Source organism: Numida meleagris, chromosome 3 (assembly GCF_002078875.1).
Source record: "Numida meleagris isolate 19003 breed g44 Domestic line chromosome 3, NumMel1.0, whole genome shotgun sequence".
NCBI classification, from domain to species: domain Eukaryota; kingdom Metazoa; phylum Chordata; class Aves; order Galliformes; family Numididae; genus Numida; species Numida meleagris.
Window position 1 is genome coordinate 39,096,365 of NC_034411.1, and position 25,384 is coordinate 39,121,748.

The 25,384-nt window shown below is 38.6% G+C and overlaps 1 protein-coding gene across 6 annotated transcripts in view; it reads left to right on the top strand.

Annotated features, from left to right (window-relative positions):
* The window catches only part of PCNX2 (pecanex homolog 2), a 153,428-nt gene that overhangs the window by 68,118 nt on the left and 59,926 nt on the right, over nucleotides 1-25,384 (top strand). For all 6 annotated transcript variants that reach the window (XR_002436788.1, XR_002436787.1, XM_021391449.1 and 3 more), the window contains exons 18-21: nucleotides 3,090-3,182; nucleotides 3,685-3,835; nucleotides 6,938-7,079; nucleotides 13,572-13,749. Coding sequence is in view for 4 of the 6 variants with exons in the window: in XM_021391449.1 (XP_021247124.1) it covers nucleotides 3,090-3,182; nucleotides 3,685-3,835; nucleotides 6,938-7,079; nucleotides 13,572-13,749 (564 nt within the window). In the remaining 2 variants the exon portion in view is untranslated. The remainder of the gene's footprint in view (nucleotides 1-3,089; nucleotides 3,183-3,684; nucleotides 3,836-6,937; nucleotides 7,080-13,571; nucleotides 13,750-25,384) is intronic.

Here is a 25,384-nt window from a genome sequence, read left to right on the forward strand (position 1 = left end):
ATCCCATCCATGAAGACAGCAGGATGATGTCTTCCCTCATTTGAGTTTCACAGTACTCAATTCTGAAAATGTGTGGTTCTTCTGGTGAGCTGAATAAGGCTCATTCTTACAATACACGGTTATGCTGCAGTCAGCTCTTCAAGCAGCTCACAGAGAAGTGCAAACTGTGTTCAATTTTATTGAAATGACTGTTGTGCAGCCTGTCTGTGCTTCCTGCTCTGCCTCCCTTTGCGTGGCTCACTGCTCTACCAGTAGAGTCACGTTCCTTCTTGTGTTTTTCACTGAGTCTTTAGGCACTTACCCTTCCCGCTGAAGGCAAGTGGAAGTCAGAGACCCATCTACAGCAGCCCGTGGATGGATGCCTAGGGCATCCTCCTGGAAGGTAGCTCTGAATTCCCTTCAGACAGAAGGCAACTGCTCAAGGTCAGCAGTTTCCTGTGGGCCTTGGCCATTATGCCCTCACACAAAACAAAGTTACTCCTGCCCAGCTTTGTTTTAGAAGGAAAAAGAGCTAAACTGTGAGAAGCTTGAACACGTGTGCCACATCAAGAAGGAGCTCCTGCCTCCTGTGTGGACTGTTGTGGAAGTCAGCAGCTGAAACAGTTTTGTGCAAGGGCAGGGGGATAAGCCTGGCCATAAATGAAACCTTAGCCACACTAGATATTGCCAAAGTTGGAACACAACTATCAAATTTGGATCCAAATAGCTGAATAGTGAGCCTTGCTCTGAAAACATCGGCCTTTTCCTGTATGTGGTCCTTAATGTCTCAAAAGCAGCAAGAGCACCCTAGGAAGAGCACTTGCAAAGGAAAAAATGGAAAAAATTGGAAATACCAGTCCTGTGTAATACAGTCTGTATAGTTCAGTGCTTGTTGGTGACCTGGCCTGTACACAGAATGGGAAGCAAGGGTGCCTTTCCCCCTGCCTCCAGTATCCATTATTATCACTACTTTTAACTTTATGGCTTAATCTTTATTTGATACCGTTCTTAAAATGGCAGCTTCTTTAGTCAGCTGATTATGAAAACCACTCAGCTGTCATTGTAATAGTAATCCTTTTTGATTGTGAAGGGAAGCTTGAAAATACGGTTTGTGTGTAGTTGTTGTTTTTATAAACTTGTTTTAGATGATTGAGTAGTTGGATTCAGCTGTGCAGAAAAATGGTACTTAATGGAGACTTTTCATACTATATTTCCACAACAGGGCTGAAGCACAGGGCCACATAAATGCGGCACTGCTCAGTTTTCTCAGATAATGAATTTTGCAGCCTAAACACTGTTGCTTTAAGTTGACTTTGTATGAAATAGCTTTAAAAAATTGGAAACATTAACAAAAATTTCAATTATATGAGTTAGTAATAAATCCCTTATCCATCTTTATCAGGATTTTGACCATGATTTTTCAGTACCACTACACACAGGAAATCCTCAATACGCAGCCTTCTTGTGAGAGAAGGTCTAAACCAGCTAGAGAGAACCTGTGGGGGCCTGTAGGGATCAAAGATTTGTTCAGAGAAGACTTTTTCTGTAAGGTCCCTAATGTGGTTTTCCTGATCCATAGGATGGCCAAGAAGTATGGGACAAGGCCAGCAGGACTGTGTTTTGTGAAGATGGTTGGGAAGAGTCTGACCTAACTCTGTGCCTTTGCATTTATAGTCCTTGCTGAGTACAATGCTGTCTGAAGAGGACATAGCTTGAGGAGTGCAGGGAGCGCTGCTCTTTTGGAAGGATGTTTTTCTGAGCAACCTGAGAAAAGCAAGGACAAGTTAATAAAACTCGAGAATTCAGCTAAATGGGATTAGAGTTTCATGGGACAAAGCAAAAGTACTTCTTGAGCCTGAAGGCTTTTTAGTCCTGCTGTATTTCAAAGGCCTGCTGCAGTAAGTGGAAGTGCTGATGCTGGTGACCTTTTACTAAGAAGCATCTCATAACAGAGCGACAGGCAGCCTAAATATAGTGGTTGCTACCAGCTTCCCTTGTAATTCACAGCCCGTCTGTTGTTCATGTCTGCTTTCTTATCCCTTATTCTTAGGTTTGCTATCCCATCAGCATGTTTTCATTTTGTTTTTTTCTTTCCTCTGATGAGATAAAGGAAAATTACCTAGATTGCAGCGCTGGGGAACTGGATGAATTTCAAATTCTAACAAAGTGTTTTATACCGCATATTATTTCTAGATGTTTTTGAGTTATAGCATAAGTCAGTATTTAAACCAAGAGCTATAAGTGATAATATACACATGTGATAACTTAGCACTAGTATTGACTGCTGAACTTCAGTGTCCCTCTCGCAAATGTAAGACAAGATTTTCATGTACTCAGAAACATATTTGAGTGACCTCTGAAGTACAATTCAGAAGATCACAGGGCTCAAAAGCTATCTTGTTTATTTGTTTACTGAGAATGACATTTTAATCATGAGAAAAATGGTCTGGAAAGACCGTGATATTTTTCCAATTTTTCAGAACAAAATTACTGCTATCCTAGTTATAAACCTTTATATAAAGGCAGACTTGTCCTTGTGTTATCATTGAGTGATACCAGAAAAAAGGCCTTGTCTGAAACCCATAAAATCTTGCTGAAATTTGACTTCTGATACGGAAAATCAGAGAATGGAACACGTCACTTTAGAATATAATAAATGTATTAACTTGTGTCTCTGAAGACATTACAGAAAAGTATGAGTCATTCCAGTAATGCAAGCAAATCCAAAGAAATTGTAACGCTTGCAGATAGGTGGTGGAACCCAAATTTTTATTTCCAAAAATCAAAATGCCATAATGTGAAAGAGTTATTTTCCTTAAATAGAATTAGGCTCAGTGTGAAAATGTATTGCTTTCATTTCTCCAATGTTAAAACCAAATTTAAAAATATAATTTAAAGTTAGTCACGATGAAGATAAACATGGTTACTTTGACAAACCTAGTGTATGAAGAAATAATTTCACAAAGCAGAAGGGAGAGAATACTTCTGTATCAGGGAGCGATTATTAGGCTTACCACAATGCAGACTGCAAGTAATTGAGAAGAGAGTCATTTACTTTGTCTAGGTAAAATGGTATTGGCATGCTAACTTTCATAAAATAATTTTCACAGAAAGAAATTTTGAAATCGGATCTCATTGTCTGCACAGCGGCAGCTGTTCTGTCATTTGCTGTCAGTGCCAGCACTGTGTTTCTATCATTAAGGGTATGTATCGGTGTATCTCTCCTTTCTTTTTTCTTTTTTTTTCCTAAGGTATTATCTCTTATATGTCAAACCACAGGATACATTAGCTGGAAGATACTGGGGGAAGGGAAGTTTGGGAAAATGTATTTACTGACCGTGATAACTTAATGCCTTTTGATGTGCAGCGTGACTTAGATTGTGGATATTTGCATCAGGCAAAGTATTACTTAGTGTCCATTTCCCTAAGCCTTTGCACATCTGCACCTCCTTTATGATATGCAACCTGAGAGACAGAATGGCTAAATCCAATCATTTGCCTTTTCTCCTCTACTTAGGAGGAAAAATGGTGAATTGTCTCTGCAAAATGTGTATTTTGAAACATATATCCACCTGTGGAATCAATTTGAACATGAGGGGGGAAAAAAATTAATTGGCCAGAAATCCCTCCATAGGAAATGTTTTAAAACAAACAAAAAGTTATTTGCAAATTATAACCGTGCTTCTTTTTTCTCATTTGGCCTAGCCATTTCTCAGCATTGTCCTGTTTGCTTTAGCATGGACCGTGGGATTCGTAACACATTACATACTTCCTCAGCTTCGCAAGCATCACCCCTGGCTGTGGATCTCCCACCCTATACTTAAGAGCAAAGAACACCAGCAACGGGAAGTGAGAGGTTTGTAATGAAATCTTATCTAAACAATGGATGCCGTGGCTTGCAGCTTGTCTTGATTTAAAAACAAAAATCCAGAAAGAACAAAGCAGAGGGAATAATTTGTTTTCCACTTGATAAGATGTGCCCTGAGCGTTTTTTTTTTTTTTTTTTTGCAGGGCTGAACAGTCCCAGCTCTCTCAGCCTCTCATTGTATGTCACATAGTAAGGTCCCTTAATCTTCTTAGTTGCCCTAAGTGGGCTTTCATGAGCCATCATCTGAACTGCTTTCTACTTTTGCATTACAATACTGTTACTTGCTGTGTTGCTTGATGTGCTGGCATTTTGAATTACTTCTTCTTTTTGACGTACAATTACGTATTATTTGAACAGTATGGATAATGCAACTTAGTTTTAATTTCTATTGTAACACCTTTAGAACAGTAAAATTGGAAGAAATGGTGAAAATTTGTCAATGACTTGTTCTTTCTTAAGTCTGCTGGCTTCAGCAGGTGGTGCCCTGACGCATAGGAGTATCTGTAAATATTTTAGAATGCTGGGGCCTGATTTCCTGTTCTTGATACAGTTATTTCCACAAGCAGCCAGCATACTTTGAGAAGGACGGCTTTTTTTTTCCCCCTGGCTCTCATCTTGTATTTGCTACCAGCCAAAAGCTTGCTTGTCACTTCTTGATGCATCCTCTGCCTTAATCATTCTCAGTATATGTTTCTGAGGTGTTTGAAGGCAATGTTGTCAGAACACAGTCTGCTGAGAGACTTTAGTGTGTTCTTCAACTAAACAAAAGAGTTCAGATCACGAAGAAAAATCATGCATTAAGAATTTAAATCTTCTTTAAAAAAAAATCATGTCTTTCAAAACAATTACTTTCCAAACAGGGCTTGGATATGAAAAACTACCCAAGAGACTTTATTGAAGGTTGCCTTTTAACTTCTACTGCAATACATGAAGGAAAGTGTGGTAGAACTATGGAACTTTTTAAGGATCATGACAGCTGAAAACACTGTTCAGGACTTTCTCTCACTGATAATCAGTAATTTTGGTGAATGTCCAAATTTCACTGTTTTTTACATCAACTTAATAATAAAAAGACTACTGTAGGATTTATTTGCCTCGTCCTGATAAAATCTGTCTTCACTTGTCAGGAATCGTTTTCCTAAATGCAATGACTCAGCTTTTGAAAAGGTTGAAGGTAGAGATCTGCCAGACCAATCTCCACAGATGAGTTTCCTTCTGCTTTGAGATCAGCTGTATTTCCCACGCTACCTGCTGCAGGCAGCAGGCTATTTTGCTTCCTTTGCAGTCCTGATTTTACATGTGATCTAATTCCTTCCTTTGGGTTTTAAGTATTATTGTGATATTCTGGTGTTGTGTGAAGAAAAAAGGGGTGTTATATATTATATATAATATTTTTTTCCCCAGTCTCTTGGGCTGCTGTAGAGGCTTTTTATTATGTTCTGAGATGAGACAGGATGAGTAAAAGCTTGTGTAATCCCTTTGATAGATATGTCTGACAGATTATCTTTCTTTTACCCTGTAAGAAAAATGTAGAAGCAGAGCTCAAAGGTTTTCTGTGTGTATAGAAGGAGAAGCTTGGAAAAGGACAGTGTCCTCTAGTTGTCAGGCATGGACAGTAATGCCATGAAACAAGGGATTTGTTAGGAGCTTTTACTGCATAGAATTTCATTTTCAACTTCCTAATTTTTTGACAAGTGCAGTCCTGTGGTAAAGATGAGCGATGGCTAGCAAATAGATGAGCAGCTGGTAATGACAATTCCATAAGTATATTCTGGGTTTGCTTCATAGACTTCAGATGAGCCATTTAGACTTTCAGGCCCTCCACAGTATAGCAATTATGAGAACAGTTCTCATGATGCACCTATGAGATATCTCATTTATTTCTTGTTATTTTACCTGACTGCAGGAAGAAAGAGTGAGCTTATGGTACAATAGATGCATAGAAAGTGCCAGGCTGTGTGAAAAACCCTAACACGCTAGGCTGTCTTTTCTTCTCCTTCCTCACCGCTACTACTTTTGTACCCCATAAACTCATCTAAGCCATTTTCAAATCATCCATTTATTTCCCTAGCTCCCCTCTGAATATATGCTCTTTTTTTTTTCCTCACTGCATTGTCTGTGTATGCCTTGCTCCCGTGGCTACTTTCCTTTTGGTCTACTTGATATGCACATCTTTATTCAAGCCCAAGTTCATACACAGAGCTCAGCTTTGGACAGCCAGGTGAAGTTCTTTAGTAGAGAACAGGAGCTCCGAGAGCAATTAGGAGAAAGAGAGAGGAACAGAGAATAAAAGCTAGGTTCCAAAATAGATATCTTGCTGTGTATATGAGCTTAGGAGGTAGCTTTTCAGCATGTATCTTTTCCTGTCATTGAGAAACTATGTGTGTGGGGGGTTTGTTTACACACAATTATTTCCATTTCTGCAGGGAAGAGTATTGGAAATTCAGCAGCTGGCATTATTATTTCTGACTCAATACCAACTTCTGCCTTTTTGCCTTTGCTGTTTTTTTTTCCCAATAACCTTCTCTACTTCAGCTGAGAATAAACATTACTCTTTTCCAAGCACTGATATTTCTGCACGCATTTCACCTAAGTTCTCATATAGCAATTTAGTTGCACAGAGCATTCAGTTCTTGTTTAATTCTCCCATTAAGCCTCTGATGTTGTTTAAAAAAAAAAGTCTACTGCACAAGATAATCTTATGAGGTTCAGTAGGTCATCCACCAGGTCAGTGCTGAAGAGAGTCTCTCCTGAACAATTACATCACTAACAGTGCTATTCAGTTCAGTGACTAGTAATGGAATTATATAGAATCTACTGTTATATACAATCTACATGGACCACCTCTTACCATTTGTGGGATTTTTTTTCATGAATGCAATTCTAAGAAGCTAAACAGATTTTCTCTAAATTGAGAGAGCTAAATGATTTCCCATTTGCAAAAGAATTAGGAATTTCTTTGTGCCGCATATTGGTTGGTTGATTATATTTGTTCATGTAAGCTAACTCATTTCTTTACTTTTACAGTGTTGCAGTACAAACACGTGGATAATTTGATGAAATGTTCTGTTATCTGAATTTTTATTTCAGATGCTGCTCATTTGATGTGGTTTGAAAGACTATATGTGTGGCTTCAGTGCTTTGAGAAATATGTCTTATATCCAGCTATAATATTGAATGCCCTCACCATTGATGCTTTCTCCATTAGTAAATACAAGAAGCTTGGTACACAGTAAGTTGGTTATAACTCATTCATGTGATTAATAGACTATTCAGACATAGAATGAAGACTGAGAAATGAAATTTGTTTCTTAAATGTCTGCCTCTTGTCACGTTTTGCAGGTGCCATTATTAGTTTCCATATACAATAATCATTGGTTCTGCTGAAAGAAAAAACAAAGCTGCTTTAGCATACATGAAGACATGACCCCAGTGAGAGACAGACGAATTAAAAGATTAAAGAGCTATATATAGATGTATATGAAATGTCTAAATGTCAATTAAAAGCAAGACACACTATACCAGGCAGCAGGTGTTTGATGAGTATAAACACAGTGGGGTAACTAGAATTAATCAGATGAAAATGAGAAATCTAGGCTGGATATCAGGAAACATTTCCTAACAGGATTTTTAGGACTGTAGCATAGTCTCCCGAAGGAATTATCAGCAGTTTTCCCGCTCAGGTCAAGCGAAACTGAATAAAATATTCAATAGTATAGAATGGTAGGTAGTCCTGCATTAAGAGAGGTTTCAGAAAGATAGATATGTAAGAGGTTTTTTTCCCCTGAAGTCTGTCTCTGATATTAAGCAGAATTGGCACTGCTGATCTGTGGACTCACAGTATGTTTCTTGCAGACAGCCTTTTATGGTAAATATTTTGGTTGATGACTTACCTACTGCAGATATTCAGCAGGCTTAGTTTCTGCAGTATCCCCAGTGAGCAGAGTTTCTGCAGTCTTTTTATCAGAATGACAGTGATGCAGATAATAAAAACAAAGAAACAGCTAGTGCTCAGGAAGGAAGGTTCCAGTAACAGGAAAAACTGCTGTGGAGGGGAGGAGTTCCTAAAGTATTGATTATTTCTTAAAGAATAATTCAGCTTTATTCAAATAATTCAGCTTTAGGAGCGATACATATTTATATATATATATACACGTATATATACATATGTATGTAAAAATATATATATAATATAAATATTTATACCCCTTGCTTTTGGGGGCTAAAATTAGGACTACGGCGTTAGTCAGATTTTTCTTTATATTCCTCCCTAACAACTACTTCTCCAGAGAGACTCTCAGCAGTCACTTGAAGATGGCCTGCGTAGTTCCCCACTGACCTTTTTCTTCCAGGCCTTGGGAGATGTGAAGGCCAAGGTGTTCAGGGCTTTAGGTGTATTGCACAGAGTAAGACTGAGTTCATGCTCATTTCTGTATTTGCTTCTGCGAGACTGGGAGAACTAAACAGTAATCAAAATGTCATTTGTCAGAAGTTAGCAGACGTGACTGAATGCATGCACAGAGCAAACACGTAGAGTTAAGGTACTGTAATTCCTCAAAGCTAGATTACACTTTAAAGTATTACCTCCCTCAAGCATTCAAAAGTAGTGAGTCAGTCCCTCAAAAATCTTGAGATTAAAGAAAGTAATTACATTTGTATGTTTCTGACTGTTTAGCCTGTAGGAGAATAACACAACAGTTGTTTCCTTCCCCTTCCTCTGTGTGTTTGTGTGATTGCTTTGGATTTAAAACTACCTTTAATCATGCCAGTAAAAATACAATTCCTGACTGCTGTTTCGAAGAAGTTCCGATCAGGTATGCTCAGATCTCAGTCAAAGATGTGGTATGATGGAGGGAGGTAGACTATATCTATTATAAAAAGGAGGGGTATCAACTTTTTACTCGGGTGTGACAGGATGAGGGAGAATGGTTTTAAGCTTAAGGAGGGAAGGTTTAGATTAGGTGTCAGAGAGAAGTTCTTCACCGAGAGAGTGGTGAGGTGCTGCAACAGATTGCCCAGAGATGCTGTGGATGCCCCATCCCTGGTGGTGTTCAAGACCAGGCTGGATGGGGCCCTGAGCAACCTGGTCTAGTACCAGATCTGGAGGTTGGTGGCTGGGCAGGGGCATTGGAACTTGATGATCCTTTGGGTCCCTTCCAACCCAAGCTATTCTATGATTCTGTAATCTCTTAAACTGGCAGTGGTGGAACTGTAACTCCTTTAAAACTACTGGATGAATGTTGCAAGACTGCTGCTGGCCTTAGAGGTACAGATTGTTTTTTCCTATGTTTACCCAGGTTACAGTTGCATCAGTGGGTTGCAAGGAAGATGAACTCATCATTTTCTTTGTGTTTTTAAAATCCACGAGATACAAAACCTGTCTTTCCTGACCCTTATTGGCTATCATAGAATCATAGAATTAGCAAGGTTGGAAAAGACCTACAAGATCATCCAGTCCATCCATTGACCTACTACCAATAACCCCACTAAACTATGTCTCTCAGCACAACATCTAAACATTTCTTGAACGCCTCCAGGGACGGTGACTCCACTACCTCCCTCGGCAGCCCATTCCAGCACCTGACCACTCTTTCAGGAAAGTAGTATTTCCTAGTGTCCAGCCTGAATCTCCCCTGGCACAACTTGAGGCCATTCCCCCTCCTCCTGTCACAGATTATAAGAGAGAAGACGCCGACTGCCAGCTCACTACAACCTCCCTTCAAGTAGTTATAGAAAGTGATAAGGTCACCTCTGAGCCTCCTGTTCTCCAGACTGAACAATCCCAGCTCCCTCACCTGCTCCTCATAAGGCCTGTGCTCCAGACCCCTCACCAGCTTCGTCACCTTTCTCTGTACACACTCCAGGGCCTCAATGTCTTTCTTGCAGTGAGGGGCCCAAAACTGGACACAGTAGTTGAGGTGCGGCCTCACCAGGGCTGAGTAAAGAGGGACGATTACTTCCCTACTCCTACTGGCAACACTATTTCTGATACAAGCCAGGATGCCATTGGCCTTCTTGGCCACCTGGGCACACTGCTGGCTCATGCTCAGCCGAGCATCGACCAACACCTCCAGGTCCGTTTCCTCTACACAGTCTTCCAGCCACTCTGCCCCAAGCCTGTAGCATTGTCTAGGGTTGTTGTGGCCAAAGTGCAGGACCTGGCACTTGGTCTTGTTGAACCTCATCCCATTGGCTTCGGCCCAGAGATCCAGCCTGTCCAGATCTCTCTGTGGGGCCTTCCTACCCCCAGGCAGATCGACACTTCCTGCCAGCTTGGTGTCATCTGCAAACTTACTGAGGGTGCTCTCAATGCCCTCATCCAGGTCATCAATAAAGATATTGAAGAGGAATGATCAATGGCCCATTCTCCTGGTCTGCTGTCCCTGTTCATAGGAGCATAGAGGCAGGAAATAATGGAAGCTGCCACATAGTCTTCTGTCTGCCTTCTGTCTTCACTGATCTTCATGTCTTTTCCCCTTTTACTTGTAACTGAGACTGGAACACTTTCACTATCCCCTTTTTCTCTGGCACTCCTCTTTAATGCACTTCTGCTAAGAATAACATGTAAGTGCCATATACAAGACCTTTGCCCTCAGATTCTACTTTCTTCTCCTTGAGTCTGTAAGTCCTTGAGGGGGCCCTTGATTCTCCTTGGTTCTTCATATACCACATTACTAGAGAAAATCTAAGTCTTAATATCTAAATAGTTGTTTCCTATTGTTGGAACACTCCTTAGTTATTTCCCACCCAAGGATCAGACTGTATCATGCCATAGAGAAGGGAAGGAACTCTCTCCTTCTGTGTGATGCATTCTACATGATTTGATTGGGGAGTTTTTCTTGACTGGAATCTATTTCTTAAAAAATTTTCATCTTGTTTTGTGATTAGGACGACTGAAGCAGTTTGCTTCTTGGAGAGGCAGTACAGCTGCCTTCACAGCCAGGAGTTACTTCAACTTTGGAGGTCCTGATGTGCTGGTTATTAGCGGGACTCATGCTGACAAGCTGAAATGCCTTCCCATATTACCTGCCACAGAGCCTTCAGAAATAAATCCTTATTTCTCATTCCTTCTCTTGCTTTCTCTCTACTGAGAGGTAAGGCCCCAGGAAGGGTGTCTTGTGTGGCAGTATCTCTTAAGAAGAGGGATAATGAGCAAATTTATTTCCAGTTACCCCTTGAGACCACTGTTTTATAAAATGTTTCTTCTTTTTTGTTAAATTTTCTGGATGTTATCAGACCTGATAAGGAAAAAGTCTTCCTTTTGCTCCATCATCTGTGAATTTTCCGTCTGAAAATTCCTCCATATTGTAAGAATTTCCTTCTTTCTAAGGAATATAAGATCCAGCTGGTTTGTATGTGACACACTAGGGTGGCTTCTAGTGGCATCAGAATCTATTTAGTTTTGGTTAACCCTTCAGGAATTTTGTGAAAATTGAAAACAACAGTTTTGACAAGGTGAGAAATAAGGTCAGCTTGGTATTTCACTCAAACAGTGATTTCCTGGTGATTTTGTAGAATATTCTGCCCTCAAATATCCTTGTGTCTACGTTAAAGAAGATACATAACAAAGATTTAATTCCATATAAGATCAACTTGGGATTCAGGCTTGGAGTCTTCCTAGAATAATGAAACCTGTTTGGAGCTTTCTAACGTGTCAGTTGTCAGTCATGGCGGCAGGTATTCTCCTGAATCACAGCAGGATGGAGGAGAACCTTCTGTGCATTTTGCAGATACCTGGCCTAGTTTATTGAGGCACTCTGTATTCATTAAAGTGTTCTTCTATTTTTACCTGCGTCAAAAACACAACATATCTCCCAAGAAGTGTGTGTGTTTAATTTACATAAGATAACTCATCTGGCTCTCAGTTCACAGAGAGTTACTTGTATATGTCTGTCAGATTTTGGTTCTCTTTTCAGGAATAGAATCCATATAGTTCTTAGGCATCAACATGCAAAACTGCAATCCAAATGTGCTTGTTCACGTGCCAGAAAGCCCTAGGGATACCTAATATCTCTAAATACTCCTGAATTTGTCTTGATGGTTCATTAGGAGGCTCAAGGTGTACTTCTGAACATGCCCAGAGCTTTCTGAATAAATCCCTTTTCTCTTAAATTGCCCTGACTAGGAACAAAATACCTAAAGGTTTTGGGCTGGGAGGCTTTGCCCAGCACGTCATCAGGATTGAGTTCACAAAATATCGCTTCAGTGTATGTTGTTTTCATGACCTTGATGGAGAAGGAGGTGTTGCCCACCTCATTTAACAAGAGTCCCAGATGTTAAGCACTCACCAGGAAAGTGGAGGCTATGGAAGTTTTGCTCTTGTTTACTCCTGCTTTGGTGGTAAGGAAATTCTTATAGTAATGGGGAGTTGTGGGTTCTGATTCTTAGTTCTTAGCCTGTTCCTGTGTGTTTTAAAAGTGGCTTGCACCGTGCCAGTGTTCATGGTGTGGAGCCCGGTACCGTGTCACATCTCAGTGGAATGCCTGCCAGCAAAGGTGTGGAATCTTATTCTGCCTTTCTGGCTAAAAAAAACAACCAAACAAACAACAACAAAATCCACAGCCTTGAGACCAATTGGGTTAAGAAAGGGCAGTGCTTTCAGATCCACCTCTACCTTGATGGTTTCCTACAGGCTAGGTTTAGACAGTTACTTGTTGCATGGCTATCCCCTTGCACTTGTGAAGGAACTGAAGTGACTTGCCTTCAGCTTTGATTCTACCCTGGTGATCTAAAACTAATGTGTCTGAGACCTTTCCAGTATCTACACCCCCAAGTGGGCTGTAATTATCAAGAAATCAAAATTACTGTCAAAGCAAGACCGTCTTTCTAATTCTATAAAGTCTCTTAAAAACAAAACTAAAAGATGTGAACAACCTCAAGTCATAGAGTTCAGATAATATCCAGGGACTGGTGTGGTTTTCTAAATTTAAGGGATGCTAATACATTGCCTCCGTCTTTTCTTCACCATATAGTTCTCTGAGGTGTTAAAAGAGAGGAGCATTACCTTCTTAGAGATACAGTACCAAGCACTTTAATTTTTGAATATAAGCTTCTTGATTTTCTATATGGTCACTTACTGTTTAGTCTTCAGCTTAAGTTCTCTGTCTGATGTAATAAGGGAGAGTAAAATGCAGATTGCATGAATTTCACAATGCATAGATGCAATGCATAATTTGTTTTCATCCAGTGAAGAAGCTAGAATGTAGAATAGATTACCTGTTCAGAAACAATATTAAGAATTTCAAGCATTTCTATGGGTATATCTATCCAGAATTTTGACATAGTGTGTAGTAGGAGAATATTTATAAACTGTCACCAAGTTGCATGTCTAGTAATAGTAATAATAAAGTGGAGTGGGTTTAAGATGTTTTCTTAAATTGCAGTAATTAATGGGAGTGCAAAGATAAAATTTTGGTTTGGAAATTAAGAGCTATATACGATATCCTTCTTAAGCTCTTGTTTTTTAATAACCAATACAATTATTTTGCTACAGAATTTTTTCTCTGTTGCAGATTACAAATATATGATAGTAAGTTGTGACATTTGAGATGAATAACATGATTATTAAAATAATATAGGATTAATATCAGAAATCAGTAAGATATTTAGAGACATGTAGCAGTCTGAAATGCATCTAATGCAGATATTTGTATTTAAGATCTTCATAATTTAATGTTTCTATTGTTTTGACCTGATTAAGTTTTTCTTTCTGCCTTTCTTACAGCTGTGATATTATTTTGATAACAGTTGCTGGGATGAAACTCCTCCGTTCTTCGTTCTGTAATCCTATTAATCAGTTTGTTACTTTGAGCTTTACTGTAATCTTCTTCCGATTTGACTACAGAGACATTTCAGAAAATTTCCTGCTGGATTTCTTCATGATGTCCATCGTGTTTCACAAGGCAAGTTTTATAGCCATTGTCATTTCTCTGGAAAAATATATTTCATAGCCTTGATTTATGTGCTCAGTATCACTGTGTTGACTGATACATGGTGGTGTTTGTTAGAAATTATACATAAATGTAAGCTAAAAACAAGGTTCCAGTTAAATGACTTCTCTGTTTTGGTGCAATGTTTTGCATTTGCTTTTTGTTTATGTGTTGTTATAGTTCATAACTCTCATTTTCAACTGCAAAATCCTCACTGAGTTGAAGAGGGCCTCTTGGGTCATTAGAGCAGGGCTGTCCTCCAGATCAATCGCATGGGTGTTTTTTATCTGTGCTTCCTTTGAATGCCTCTTGTGTTCAACTCAACAACTTCCTTTGGGAAATTATTCCGTTATCTAATCATCCTCAGGATAATAAATGTTTCCCTAAAGTCAGACTCAACATTTTTCTTTTCCTACTTTCTGTCTCTTATCCTTGCAATACTGCCTTTAACCTTAACCTCAGAGCTCTTTCCTCTGTTAACTCTTGGCTGCTATGGAGTGTATTCTAGTTGCATTAACTTCCAAAACAAACAGATGTAAACAAAACAGAAAACAAATCCTTTCTGCACAAGTTAGATCTGATCCTGTATTGATCTACATATTATCTAATTAGGTTTAACCAATTCCCTGATAAAACATAAGTGCTGAAAATTTGCCTAAAGCTTTTAGCAATTCTTTTGTATTTTATTTTTAAACTTATGGATCCCTGATTGCCATAAAATATGATACAGTTTGTCCAGAGGGAATTCTGGCAACGTTTGCCAGAATTCTGTTGTAGGTGATTTTGTTTGGAGGGTTTCTTTTGCTAAAATTTTCCTGATGTGTGAGTATGACCCAGCTAGCATCATTTCTTTTCTGAGAGAAGAAAGACAAGTACCATATTGACTGTTGCATGTTCTGTGGGAAATACCTATCAATACGTAGAGATATGTGATGAGCATGAGCTCATAGTGGTGCCCATGCCTAGCTGGAGTTTCAGCCTTCTCAAAGGAAGGCCCAGCTTATTGGTGTTTTGTTGCTGATTTTCAGTCATTCAAGTCAAGTGTGAAACAGAAACTGAATGCTTTCTTCAGACTTATTTCTATGCTGTTGTAAGAGAGGTGAGGAAGAGAGGACTAATAGCAAGCTGGTGAGGCACCTTAGCCTTTCTTTTTTCCTATGAACACTTGAACTAGTGTCTAGCAGAAGCTTCACCTTCTTCAAGCCTCCAGCCCTCTGTCCTGTTCTGGTGAAAAGGCAGGGGCTGTGTGTGAAGGAAGGATGAAAAGGAGCAAGAAGAGATGCTTTAAAAGCATCTTTTAAGTCCTGCTTTAAAGAGGCACCCTTCTCTGCCCCCCCCCCACACACACCTCACTCTCCATGATCCTAAAATATGGTCAGATTAACTGTTAAGCTTCTTACTTCTGGGGAAAGGTGAACAGTGAAAGAGATGCAGAGGTAGATTGTGTTGTGGCAGTTTAAGTGCTTGTTGCGTTACCATATTCCAGTAGGATAAGGGGTGCATTTTTGTCTCCAGAGAAGAGTGTTGAGGTACTTCAGTGGACAGATAGCAACTTATTTAGATCTAAAACTAATTCTTCAAAAAGCTCTTTAAAAGATCAAAAAATCAGCATCAGAATTGGACATTCTAGGATTCATAATTTCTTTTGAACAAGTTGACCTTGTAAGCCTGTCACAAGATACTGATGTGGACCATTACATGTTTTTAGGAACGAGAGAGATGTAAAGGATTTTCAGTGTTGTTTTTCAAGTTGCTTGGATAGTTTTAATCTACTGTTCACTGTACAAAGACTAGTGATAGCAGTAAGCATGAGATAATGAAGGATGCATGCCAAAATAAGTAGATCTGTGCTAGAATAACTACTACTCTCTGCTAGGTTGGAAGCTTGTACTACAAATGCATTTTGAAAATGTTCTTTTAGCATTAATCTGTCATCTTCTCCATATCTCATTAAATCTGAAATTTTGCACATTATTAATTCATCAAATGGACTTGTCCTTGTTCCATTTGAAAAACTGAAATTAAATGGTTGAATTATTTACATTACAAAAGCAAATGTACAGTTACACAGTGATCATTAAAGCCAATCTGAAAAATAGCATATAGCAGATAATAGGAATTAAAGTACTGTTAATTTCAAATCACAAAGAACATAAACTTTCTTTACTGTAATTAAGATCTGAGTTTTTTGTTAATTCAATACTGTGAAACTTTTTAAAAGGAAGTGCTCACTTGAGGATAAAGAAGATGTATGTATTCCATACTATTGGCACTAAGCAAGCTGTGTGCACCACTATTTCTAAAAACTTTGAGTCTTCTCAAATTCTGGCCATCTGTAGTTGAGTCCTTTTTATGTTTGCAAATATTTTTAAAAGATAAAGACAAGAATCTGAATAATTTCTGTTATCACCTTTGGCTATGACCACACAGAAATTATTACAGAATAATGGTGGGTATCTGCTTGCTCATTCATACTGTCAACTATATACCATCTGAGTTATGGAACATTACAAGTGCTCTGCTTTAGTCATAGCAATAGTAACTTTTAAGCATGGCTACACCACAAACAATTACTTGCATGCTGTCAGACAGAGCAGTGCAGCAGTAAGCATTCATTTTCTTCTGTCAGTCACTGGGGAAGAAGGTGTCTAGATTCAACAGACATTTACAAGCGTGCTAGTGAATTCTGAAGCAGATTATGTTGCATAAAATAATAACGCTCTGCTAATAATTTTGGACAGAATATTTCTGAATGTCTGAGTGTGCTTCCCTTATGGTACTGTTGATTTAGTGTACTTTAGTCAAATTAGAAGCTCCAAATGAACGTGTTGCTCTCTGAACAAGTTGCAGCATGGAAGTCAGAATCAGCACTCAGAGATTATCTTTGTTCGCAGACAACCGAGCCGCCCATTCTGGAGTGACACAGAGAACAAAAGAGTCTATTTGTTTCTATTCCTGAGGCTTTTTTTTATTTTGGTCTTTTTTAACATACAGTTATTAATGCCATACAATTGTTAATGCCACACAATTAATAACGTTTCTTTTTGAAATAGTTAGCTGCTTACATCTTGACCTGTTGACGTATGTTTAATAAGCTTTTAGCTTTAAGAATTCACATTCTGCAAGTATGCCATTTTTCTTTCAAATTGCCATCGGAAGGGAGCAAGATAAATATTTAGAAAAGACTTTTGTACTTATTTTTTAAGAATGTTTACAGCTTTCAATTCAAGTAGAACAGAACTTCTCAGACTTTCTTTTTTCAAGACTTTCCATTTAGCCACCTCCAGGTTTGTCTTGTCAGCTACAGCCTAGGATTTTTCTTTGCGAGACTCCCATATATAAATTCTTTAAATCAGAGCAGAATGGCCTTTTAAAAATACACTTACTTATTCAAAATCTCTGGGTATAATACTCTTATGTATACTATGCAGGAACTTAAACTAGATAATCAAGACAGTCTTCTTTGGTTACACAACTTCCTGTAAACTTCTGATGTAAGCCACTTGTTCTCTTGGGTCTTTTTAGGAAATACTGTAGTCAATTCAACTTATACTCGTTGGGTTTTATGTTCGTTTGTTGCCTGTTTGCTCACAACTGGGAGCAAACGGCAGCATGTTGGAGATTTCTGTATGCCAAACTATGATGAATTGGTTCTTTTGTCAGCACAAAAGAGAAGAGATACGTGTTGAAATCTGCACTTTGGAATACCTATCTTTGACAAATTTGTTTAGCTCCCTTTTAGCCTTACAGAAAGAGCCACTCCTACCTTGGGTATGACAAGATCCAGTGTCACTAATCCTCTGATGTATAGGAAAACACCTTCGTATGTCTTTTAGTGTCATGTATGTTACTGGCGGGCAGAGTGATGGTCTCTTAATTTGTGTGTGTGGATGAACTAATTAGCAATACTAAAATATGAAATCACCTCATGTTTTCTGATAATCATATCCTCTGAGGGTTCTGAATTTGTCTTCATGCATAAGGCAAAATAATCAAAGAAGCAGAGCTTGTTAAGTTTGCCTTCATTAACACCGAATTCATTTGCCTAAGTACACTTAACCCCTGCTGAGCTTGCTTAAGAATACAATTTCCCTGTCTGATATTTCTCCTTCTTTCCCAGAATACATTTTCCAGTTAAGTAATCTATTTTTTTCTCTTTGTTTTTCATAAGAACTTTTTTTCTGTATGCTTCTTTGTGCGGTAGTATCTGATGTTACAAATTTATGACTGATGAACTTAATATCAAAGTAAGTCCAGTTAAGACAGCCAGCTTGTAGCAACTTGCCAGGCATGTGCTCATCAGGCTTAACTTTGTAACAGTTCAATGTCTGCAGCACAATCCCTTGAAGAGGGAAGAAATTCTTTGTCATCTTATTTTCATTCATTTTATGAGAAAACACTACCAAATGCATTGACCTTCTTGGTGCCTTACTGAAGTAATGAACCTATGGGATCTTTTATTGCCTTTGTGGCAGTGAACTCTTGGTTACTCCGCAAGTCCCAGTGGATTTATGTAGGTGCTACTTAAAGTCATAAGCCTCACTCTTTTTCCTGTCCCCTTCTGATTTTCCATCCTTCTCTAAATCTGATGCTTCACTTCAAAGCTTCTGACATAAAGTCATTAATTTATATTGTAATCCATTTCTTGCCATTTATGCATACTGAAATCCAGTGCCTTAATCAGCTGTACCTTCTTAGCTCACAGCTGTTTCCCCAACTTTTGATATCTGGTATATAAACCCTGTTAATACAGTTTCTGCTGAGTAAAGTACCCAAGGCTACACCTGATATTTGACAGGATAATCCCAGTGGTATTTTCTGTAGGATCCTTTAATCTCTTGAGCATTGTACAGTTTGTGTTTCCTTTTAATATTGGTGAAGTGGTATAATTGATTTTTCATTCAGCCTTCTGTCAATGACCTCTTTGTCAGCCTTTACTCCTGATGCTACTCCCAAATTTCATTTTCTCTTTTTTTTTGTGTGTGTGTTTTTCCTTTAGATTAGGACAAACACACTCGGGTACAGGAAGATATACACCTGTTCCCTGGTTCATTCTCTCACTGTTGAGGACAATGCTTTTGTTCATTTGTGCTGTTAGAGATATGTGCTGTGTCTGTTGGTGTAGGCACTGAAAGAGAAATCTTGAGTATGTGGTTCAACACACAACTTTGTGCGGTTTGTTGTCCGCTTTTAGTAAAGATTTCTGAAAAGATGCAGTCTTGGCCTCTGAAGGGGAATACTTCACTGACAAGGCTGAATCTTGGCATTTCCCGGCTGGTTTATTTCATGTGTCCAGCTCTCTGCAAATTAAGCTGATTAGTTCTGATCTTCTCAGTTTTGCTCATCTCAGGAAACATGGGAGGTAATTTCTTATAGTACCATAATCTTCCTCCCCGGGCTCTTATTGTCAGCTGACAATGCTGGAAGAAGCTACCTCTGCCCTAAGCATATCCAGGACTGTTATGTTTTATCATCATCTTATTGTCATAATCATCATCACCCTTATACGTGGTGGCTAACATTTAACTTAAAATGTAAGGTTTCAGAGGTTTGTTACATGAGTTGTTTAAAACATGCTGGTTTTGTACACCATCTGTGTTAAGTGCTGAATGCTGTGTTTCATGAATAAATTCCTAGAAGATTTGGATTGATTACATTTTGATCCTCCTATGTATGTTGCTTTAGACAGTGATCTTGAAATTCCACAATATAAAGGCTTCAAATATCAGTAAGCAGAAGGAAATAAACACAGCGTAGAAAGTATTTGTTGTACTTTCACAGTACTGTTCAAATACACCAAAAGAATGTTATGAGTTGTGATGCAAGCATTAAATAGCTTTAGTATTTCTAGTTAATCTTGTTTTATAGGATATAACTGGTGAAAAGAGTTTCAAATGGCATTAAATAAAACTAGAAAGTCAATGATCTGCAAAGCAAAGCCACAAAGTACAATAAAATTATTCCACCCAAGCAGAATTTCATATCCATAAACACGTACGTATTCAAAACATTTCACTCTTAATAATCTTTTTTTATACACATAAATACAAATCAAGAAAAATAAATGTATTAGGAGGTACTAGAATTTACTCCCAAGACTAAGAGCTAACAATTGACTGGATTTAGATTAATGTGAAAAAGTAAATATTCCCCTTACTATCTGAGGAACTGAATTCAAGGTTCAAATTCTCAGGATCTGAACAGGAATATAAAGAAATAATTTTTCAAAGTGGAGTATAATTGCTTTCTGATTTTTTTTGATTTGTCATTTTTATTTTGCACTTAAAGGATGCAGCCGTATGCATATGGCATTTTTTTGTTTAAAACCAATATGTGCATATACTTCTTTAAAACACAGCAAAATTCAAGAAAATGTTCATGTTTATGCATTATTTAGTCCCAGTACTGCCAAGGAGTCTTCCCACACTGTGTCCAAACAGATGCTAGACAGACAGACAGGCTGCCAAAAGCTGAAGGCATTGCATAGTCTCCCTCTCACATTCAGTATCTTTTAAATTCAGTTAATCTCTGTATGCATTACTAAGGCATAATACATTAGAGAAAAGGAGATCACATTTTAGAGGTGTTTCAGACTCCCCAAGTCTTTTTTTCATATTAATTAATTTCAGATCATTCCCCATTTGTATATTACTTCATTTGGTTAAGTAAAAATAACCAGATTTGAAAAATATATCCTGAAAAAAATAAGTCTTTGTTTTGCTGTAGACACATGGAATACCAGTGTATATGCCAGCATTCTATAGAGACATCAGAACCCACTGATGTTAAAAGGATGGTTAATATGATAAAATGTGTGTGTCCACATAAAATAGATATGAAAGAAAAATGCAAGTTCTGCATTTTACTTGACAGCAATGGGAAAGTGGTAGTTTAAATTCACTGAGTATACTAATAATTTAAGCTAATTATCAAAGGCTTAAAACTGTTTACTGTGCAAAACTGTCACATGAGTAAAGGTATCTAGGAACATGAGAACATTGTACCCTAACTAATATATCATTTTCCTGCTTTGTGAACTGTAGAAAACACTGAAGATCTAAGAAACTGTACTAAAAATTTCATTGATAAATCATTCTAAACTAGGATATAGAAGTCTCAAGAAAAAAAATTCATTTTTATACATATTTAAGGAAGTTGTTATGAAGACAAGAAAAACTAAGCACCAATTTGAAAAAAAAATACATTTTCACTTTAGATAGGAAAATTCTTGCCTTTGTATATAGCACTGCTTAAAAGTATATCTCACATCCATCAAGAGCAATTTATTATCCTTATTCAGGGCAAAACTTTACTGAGAATAAACTTCATGTTTCACAGAATCACAATAGAAGGCATCTCTGAAGTTTGTCTTGTCCAATTCACCTACTTAAAGCAAATTCAGCTACAGCAGGTTGCTTAGAGCTGTGTCTAGATGAGTTTTGAATATCTTCAGGGATGGAGATACCATAATCTTTCGTGACAACCTGTTCCAACATACAGCCACCTTCACACTGGAAAGTCTTCATATGTTCAGACAAGTTCTTGTATCTCACTTTGTACCTGCTGCCTTATTGGTCCTGTCACTGTGCGTCACTGAGAACAGTCTGACTCCACTTTCTTTTGTCCCCACCATCAGACCTTTCGTAAGCATTGTAAAACCCTTCACAAGAATCATTATTTTCTCAAGGCTAAGCAATCCCAGCTCTCTCAGCCTGTTTTCATGTGTCAGATCCTCCAATCCCTTAATCATCTTCATGACTCTTTGCTCGAATCAACCCAGTAGCTCCATGTCTATCTTGGGAGCCCAGAGTTGATCACAGCGCTCCAGGTGTGGTCTCACCAGCGCTGAAAAGAGGGTGAAAGGATCACCTCCCTCGACCTGCTAATAACACTTATTCCTGAGTTGTTTGTGCAGGGCTGCCTTCCAGCTGACTGGTCTCCAGCCTTCACTGGTATGTGAGGTTATTCCTCCCCAGGTGCAGGACATCATACTTCTTTGTGTTGAACTTCATGAGGTTCTTGTCGGTCTGTTGAGACCCTTCTGCATAGTGGGGCCACCGTCTGGGGTATCAGATGCTCCTCCCAGTTTTGTATCATAGAATCATAGAATGGGTTGGTTTGGAGGAGACCTTACAGATCGTCTAGTTCCAATCCCCTGCCATGAGCAAAGGTGACACTGACTGGATCAGGCTGCTAGGATCCTCTCCAACTTGTCCTTGAATGCCTCCAGAGATGGGGCATTCACAACCTCTCGGGGTAACATGCTCCAGCTCCTCACCACTCTCTGAGTAAAAAATTTCTTCCTAACATCTCTCCTTTTTTTCTTTAAAGCCATTCCCCTTTGTCCTATCACAATCAGACTGTGTAAAAAATTGGTCCCCTTCCTGCTTGTCAGCTCGCTTCAAGAACTGGAAGGCCGCAATGAGATCTCCCCAGACATCTGCAAACCTACTGCTCCATCATTCAGGTCATTAATTAAGATGTCAAATGGTATTGGCTCTGGTGTTGTCCTCTGGGATACTCCAGTACAACATGACTGGCCTCCAGCTAGACTTCACTTCTGATCGCAACTGTCTGTTTGGAAGTTCCTCAGGTTTTCAGTCCATCCAATTGTCTAGCCCATACTTTATGAGTTTGCCTTTGAGGTTGTTAGGGAGAACAGTGTCAAAAGTTGTACTGAAGGATAAACACCATCTCTTGCTTTCTGTTCATCTACTGAGCTGGTAATTTCATTGTAGTAGGCTATCATATTGTTAGAGTATGATTTCCCCTTTGTAAATGCATGCTGAATGCACCTGATCTTGTCCTTTGCATGCTTGGAAATATTTTCTAGGAGTATTTGCTCCGTTGCACTCCCAGGGTTCTAGCTTCCTTGCTGTTCTTGAAGAAACGAGTGGTCTTTGCTTTCTTTCAGCCCTCAGAACCACCCCCTCCCTTTATTGCTGTAACTTTTCAAGGACACTGAAGAAGTGTGGCCTCTCAGTGGCATCATCTGTTTCCCTCGTTACTTGTTTAAATGTCCCATCAGATCCCATGGAACTGTTTTTGTCCAGCTGTCTTAAATACTTCCTAAATCAATTTGTCATTACTAAGGATGTCTTCAGTTCTCCGTACTTTCACCCAGGTTTGAGAGGATTGGGTTTCCTGAAATCTTCCCAGTAAAGACCAAGGCAAAGAAAGCACTGCGTAACCTGTCCTCCACTAGGTCCTCTGTCCCATTCATCAATGGGTCCATGCTTTCCCTCATCTTTCTCTTGCTGTTATATACCTATAGAAGTCCTTCCTGTTGCCCATCTCTTTCCTTGCCAGATTCAACTCCAGATGGGTTTGGCTTTCTTAATCCTGTCTAATCCTAATCAGTTGTGACAATTTAAATGATTTTGAATGTTTTCCTCTTACACTGCTGTCTCATGATTACCGCAGTCTGAAATTCAGATAGTTGTAGTTGTCATAAGAGAATGCCTCTGTAATGGTAATCTTCCTTGTGTTCATACATGCGAATTTTAGCACTTCAGTTTTTCCATAAGCTAGGCAATAGTATTTTGTGAATCCTTGGAGTTCCTGTGTCAGGTATAGAACAAAGTACATAGTAAATTGGATAAATCTGATAAGGAACAGTATTTTTTCAGGTGGTTCTAGCAAAAAAAGAAAAAAAGAAAAAGAAAATGTGAAGAAGACCCCTTCTTAAATCGCTCTATTGGAGTTAAAAGATGAGATCACCTTTAGTAAGTATACTTAGATATGTAAAATGATAATTACAGGTTTCTTTTATGGTGTTTTGTAGAACATGCCCTTGAAGAGATAATTTAAGAGTAATAGAGATACTTGATAACTCTTAATGAAAACAGGAGCTTGAAAATTACACATTTCAAGGTCTTTAGGTGCAGCATCATAAGGCTCTCAAAAACCAAGTGAGGTTCAGTACAGTGTTCTTACATATATGTTCTTGCAAATGAAAACAATCTCCATTGCCTGTTTTGTAGAAACGCTAGCTGTGAGGCAACTGTTCAAAGAAACAGCAGCAAGTTCAAGCAATGTTGAATGTAGAGGTAGTGGAACTTGTTATAAGCAATGGGAAACTTAGGTTCCATAGCTTATTTTGCAAGAATGTGTAAAGATTGAAGAACGATGAAAATGATGTAATGGAACAAAAAGCCAGAAGGGTCTCTTCCTGGATTTGATTTCCTAGTAAATGCAAAACATGAATTTTATTTGGGGTTTGAAAACCTTCTGATGAACCCTGAGCCTTGAGTGTAGCTGGGGTAATTTATGGCTTTGTAATTTCAATCTGTAGCAGGCAAAACTTTGCTGTATTGTGCTGCAGCAGTTTTGAATACTTTGAGGTTTCAGATATGAGTCATTAGCTTTTTCAGCCCTTCTTTCAAATTTTAACAGATATAATTTTTCCCCTGGCTGTTCATTCAGACATTTCAGATGAATAAAAATTAAGTAAGATGAAGCAAGCTCCCAGCCTGTAAAACAGGATTCAAATAAAAGGAGTCATTTCTAGTTTCGGTGCTGTTTTACTTGCCTGCTTTACTTAATGTTGTAGTTTTCAAATCACATATAGTATTTCTGAAAAAAAATGAGTTTGACAAGATGTGAATTTCTCATAAACAAAGCAGTGATAACCAGGCTATGCATTGAAGAGATCATATACCCTTTTTTTATTATTATTATTAGAGCTTCACTGGTTTGAAATACTATGCCTGTGCAAAGTTAACGTAAGCTGTATTTTGCATATTGTACCTAACTTAAGTCATGCCAAAGCATAACAGAATGCATGAGGAGCACTTCTTTCATCTCCAGTGGAAGGTCTATTGGTTAAAACTGAAGCATGCATGACACAGCAGCTGCTTCTGTGATCATTTGGTGGCACAAAGACCAAACCATTTTAATGTTGTTAGTCATTTTGTACCACCCTCCCAATTCACTTGTGATTATTTACAAGAGAATTCATAGAGAAGCTCAAGGAAACATCTTGTAAGTGCACTGCTGATGTGGATACAGGTGGTCAAGTGTTACTTTGGGGCTGGAAACTTAAGGGCAGATGAAATGAGCTAGCCAGTGAAGGTGCATTCTCTTTGGTTGCCAGCATATTCGTGAATGAAGTGTGCATAGGATCATGTTCTGCCAGAGGCAGAAGACATGGGGAAGCTTGCGTCCATGCTAGTCAGATCTCCGAACCAGTATGCAGGTGAAATTATGGAGCTGCCAGCTGGACATGGGCCATGGAAGGTTTTCTTTCCAAACAATGCTTTGCAATTGCTTGGAAGAGTGCTAGCTGGGCCAGACTACAATCTTGCTAGGGACCTTCCTAAGAATTTAAAGATGTGTATACAAAGTACCAGTGCCTGGGAGCATTGCCTGGAAGCACTTAATGTGCTGATATTGACATAGCCTCAGTGTCTTTCCGGATACTGACAATGTCTTGTTTTTCATTAACTCAGTTAATAGATTTATTATAGGAAATTCAATGTATATTTTCTACATGAGCATGAGGTACTGCATGTGCTCCTTGTTCATTCTCAACTTGTATGTGTGTTGAGCTCTAGTCTTCCCGACAGTGTGTCAGGAACCCACAGTGCAATCTGAATCTGATGGCCCA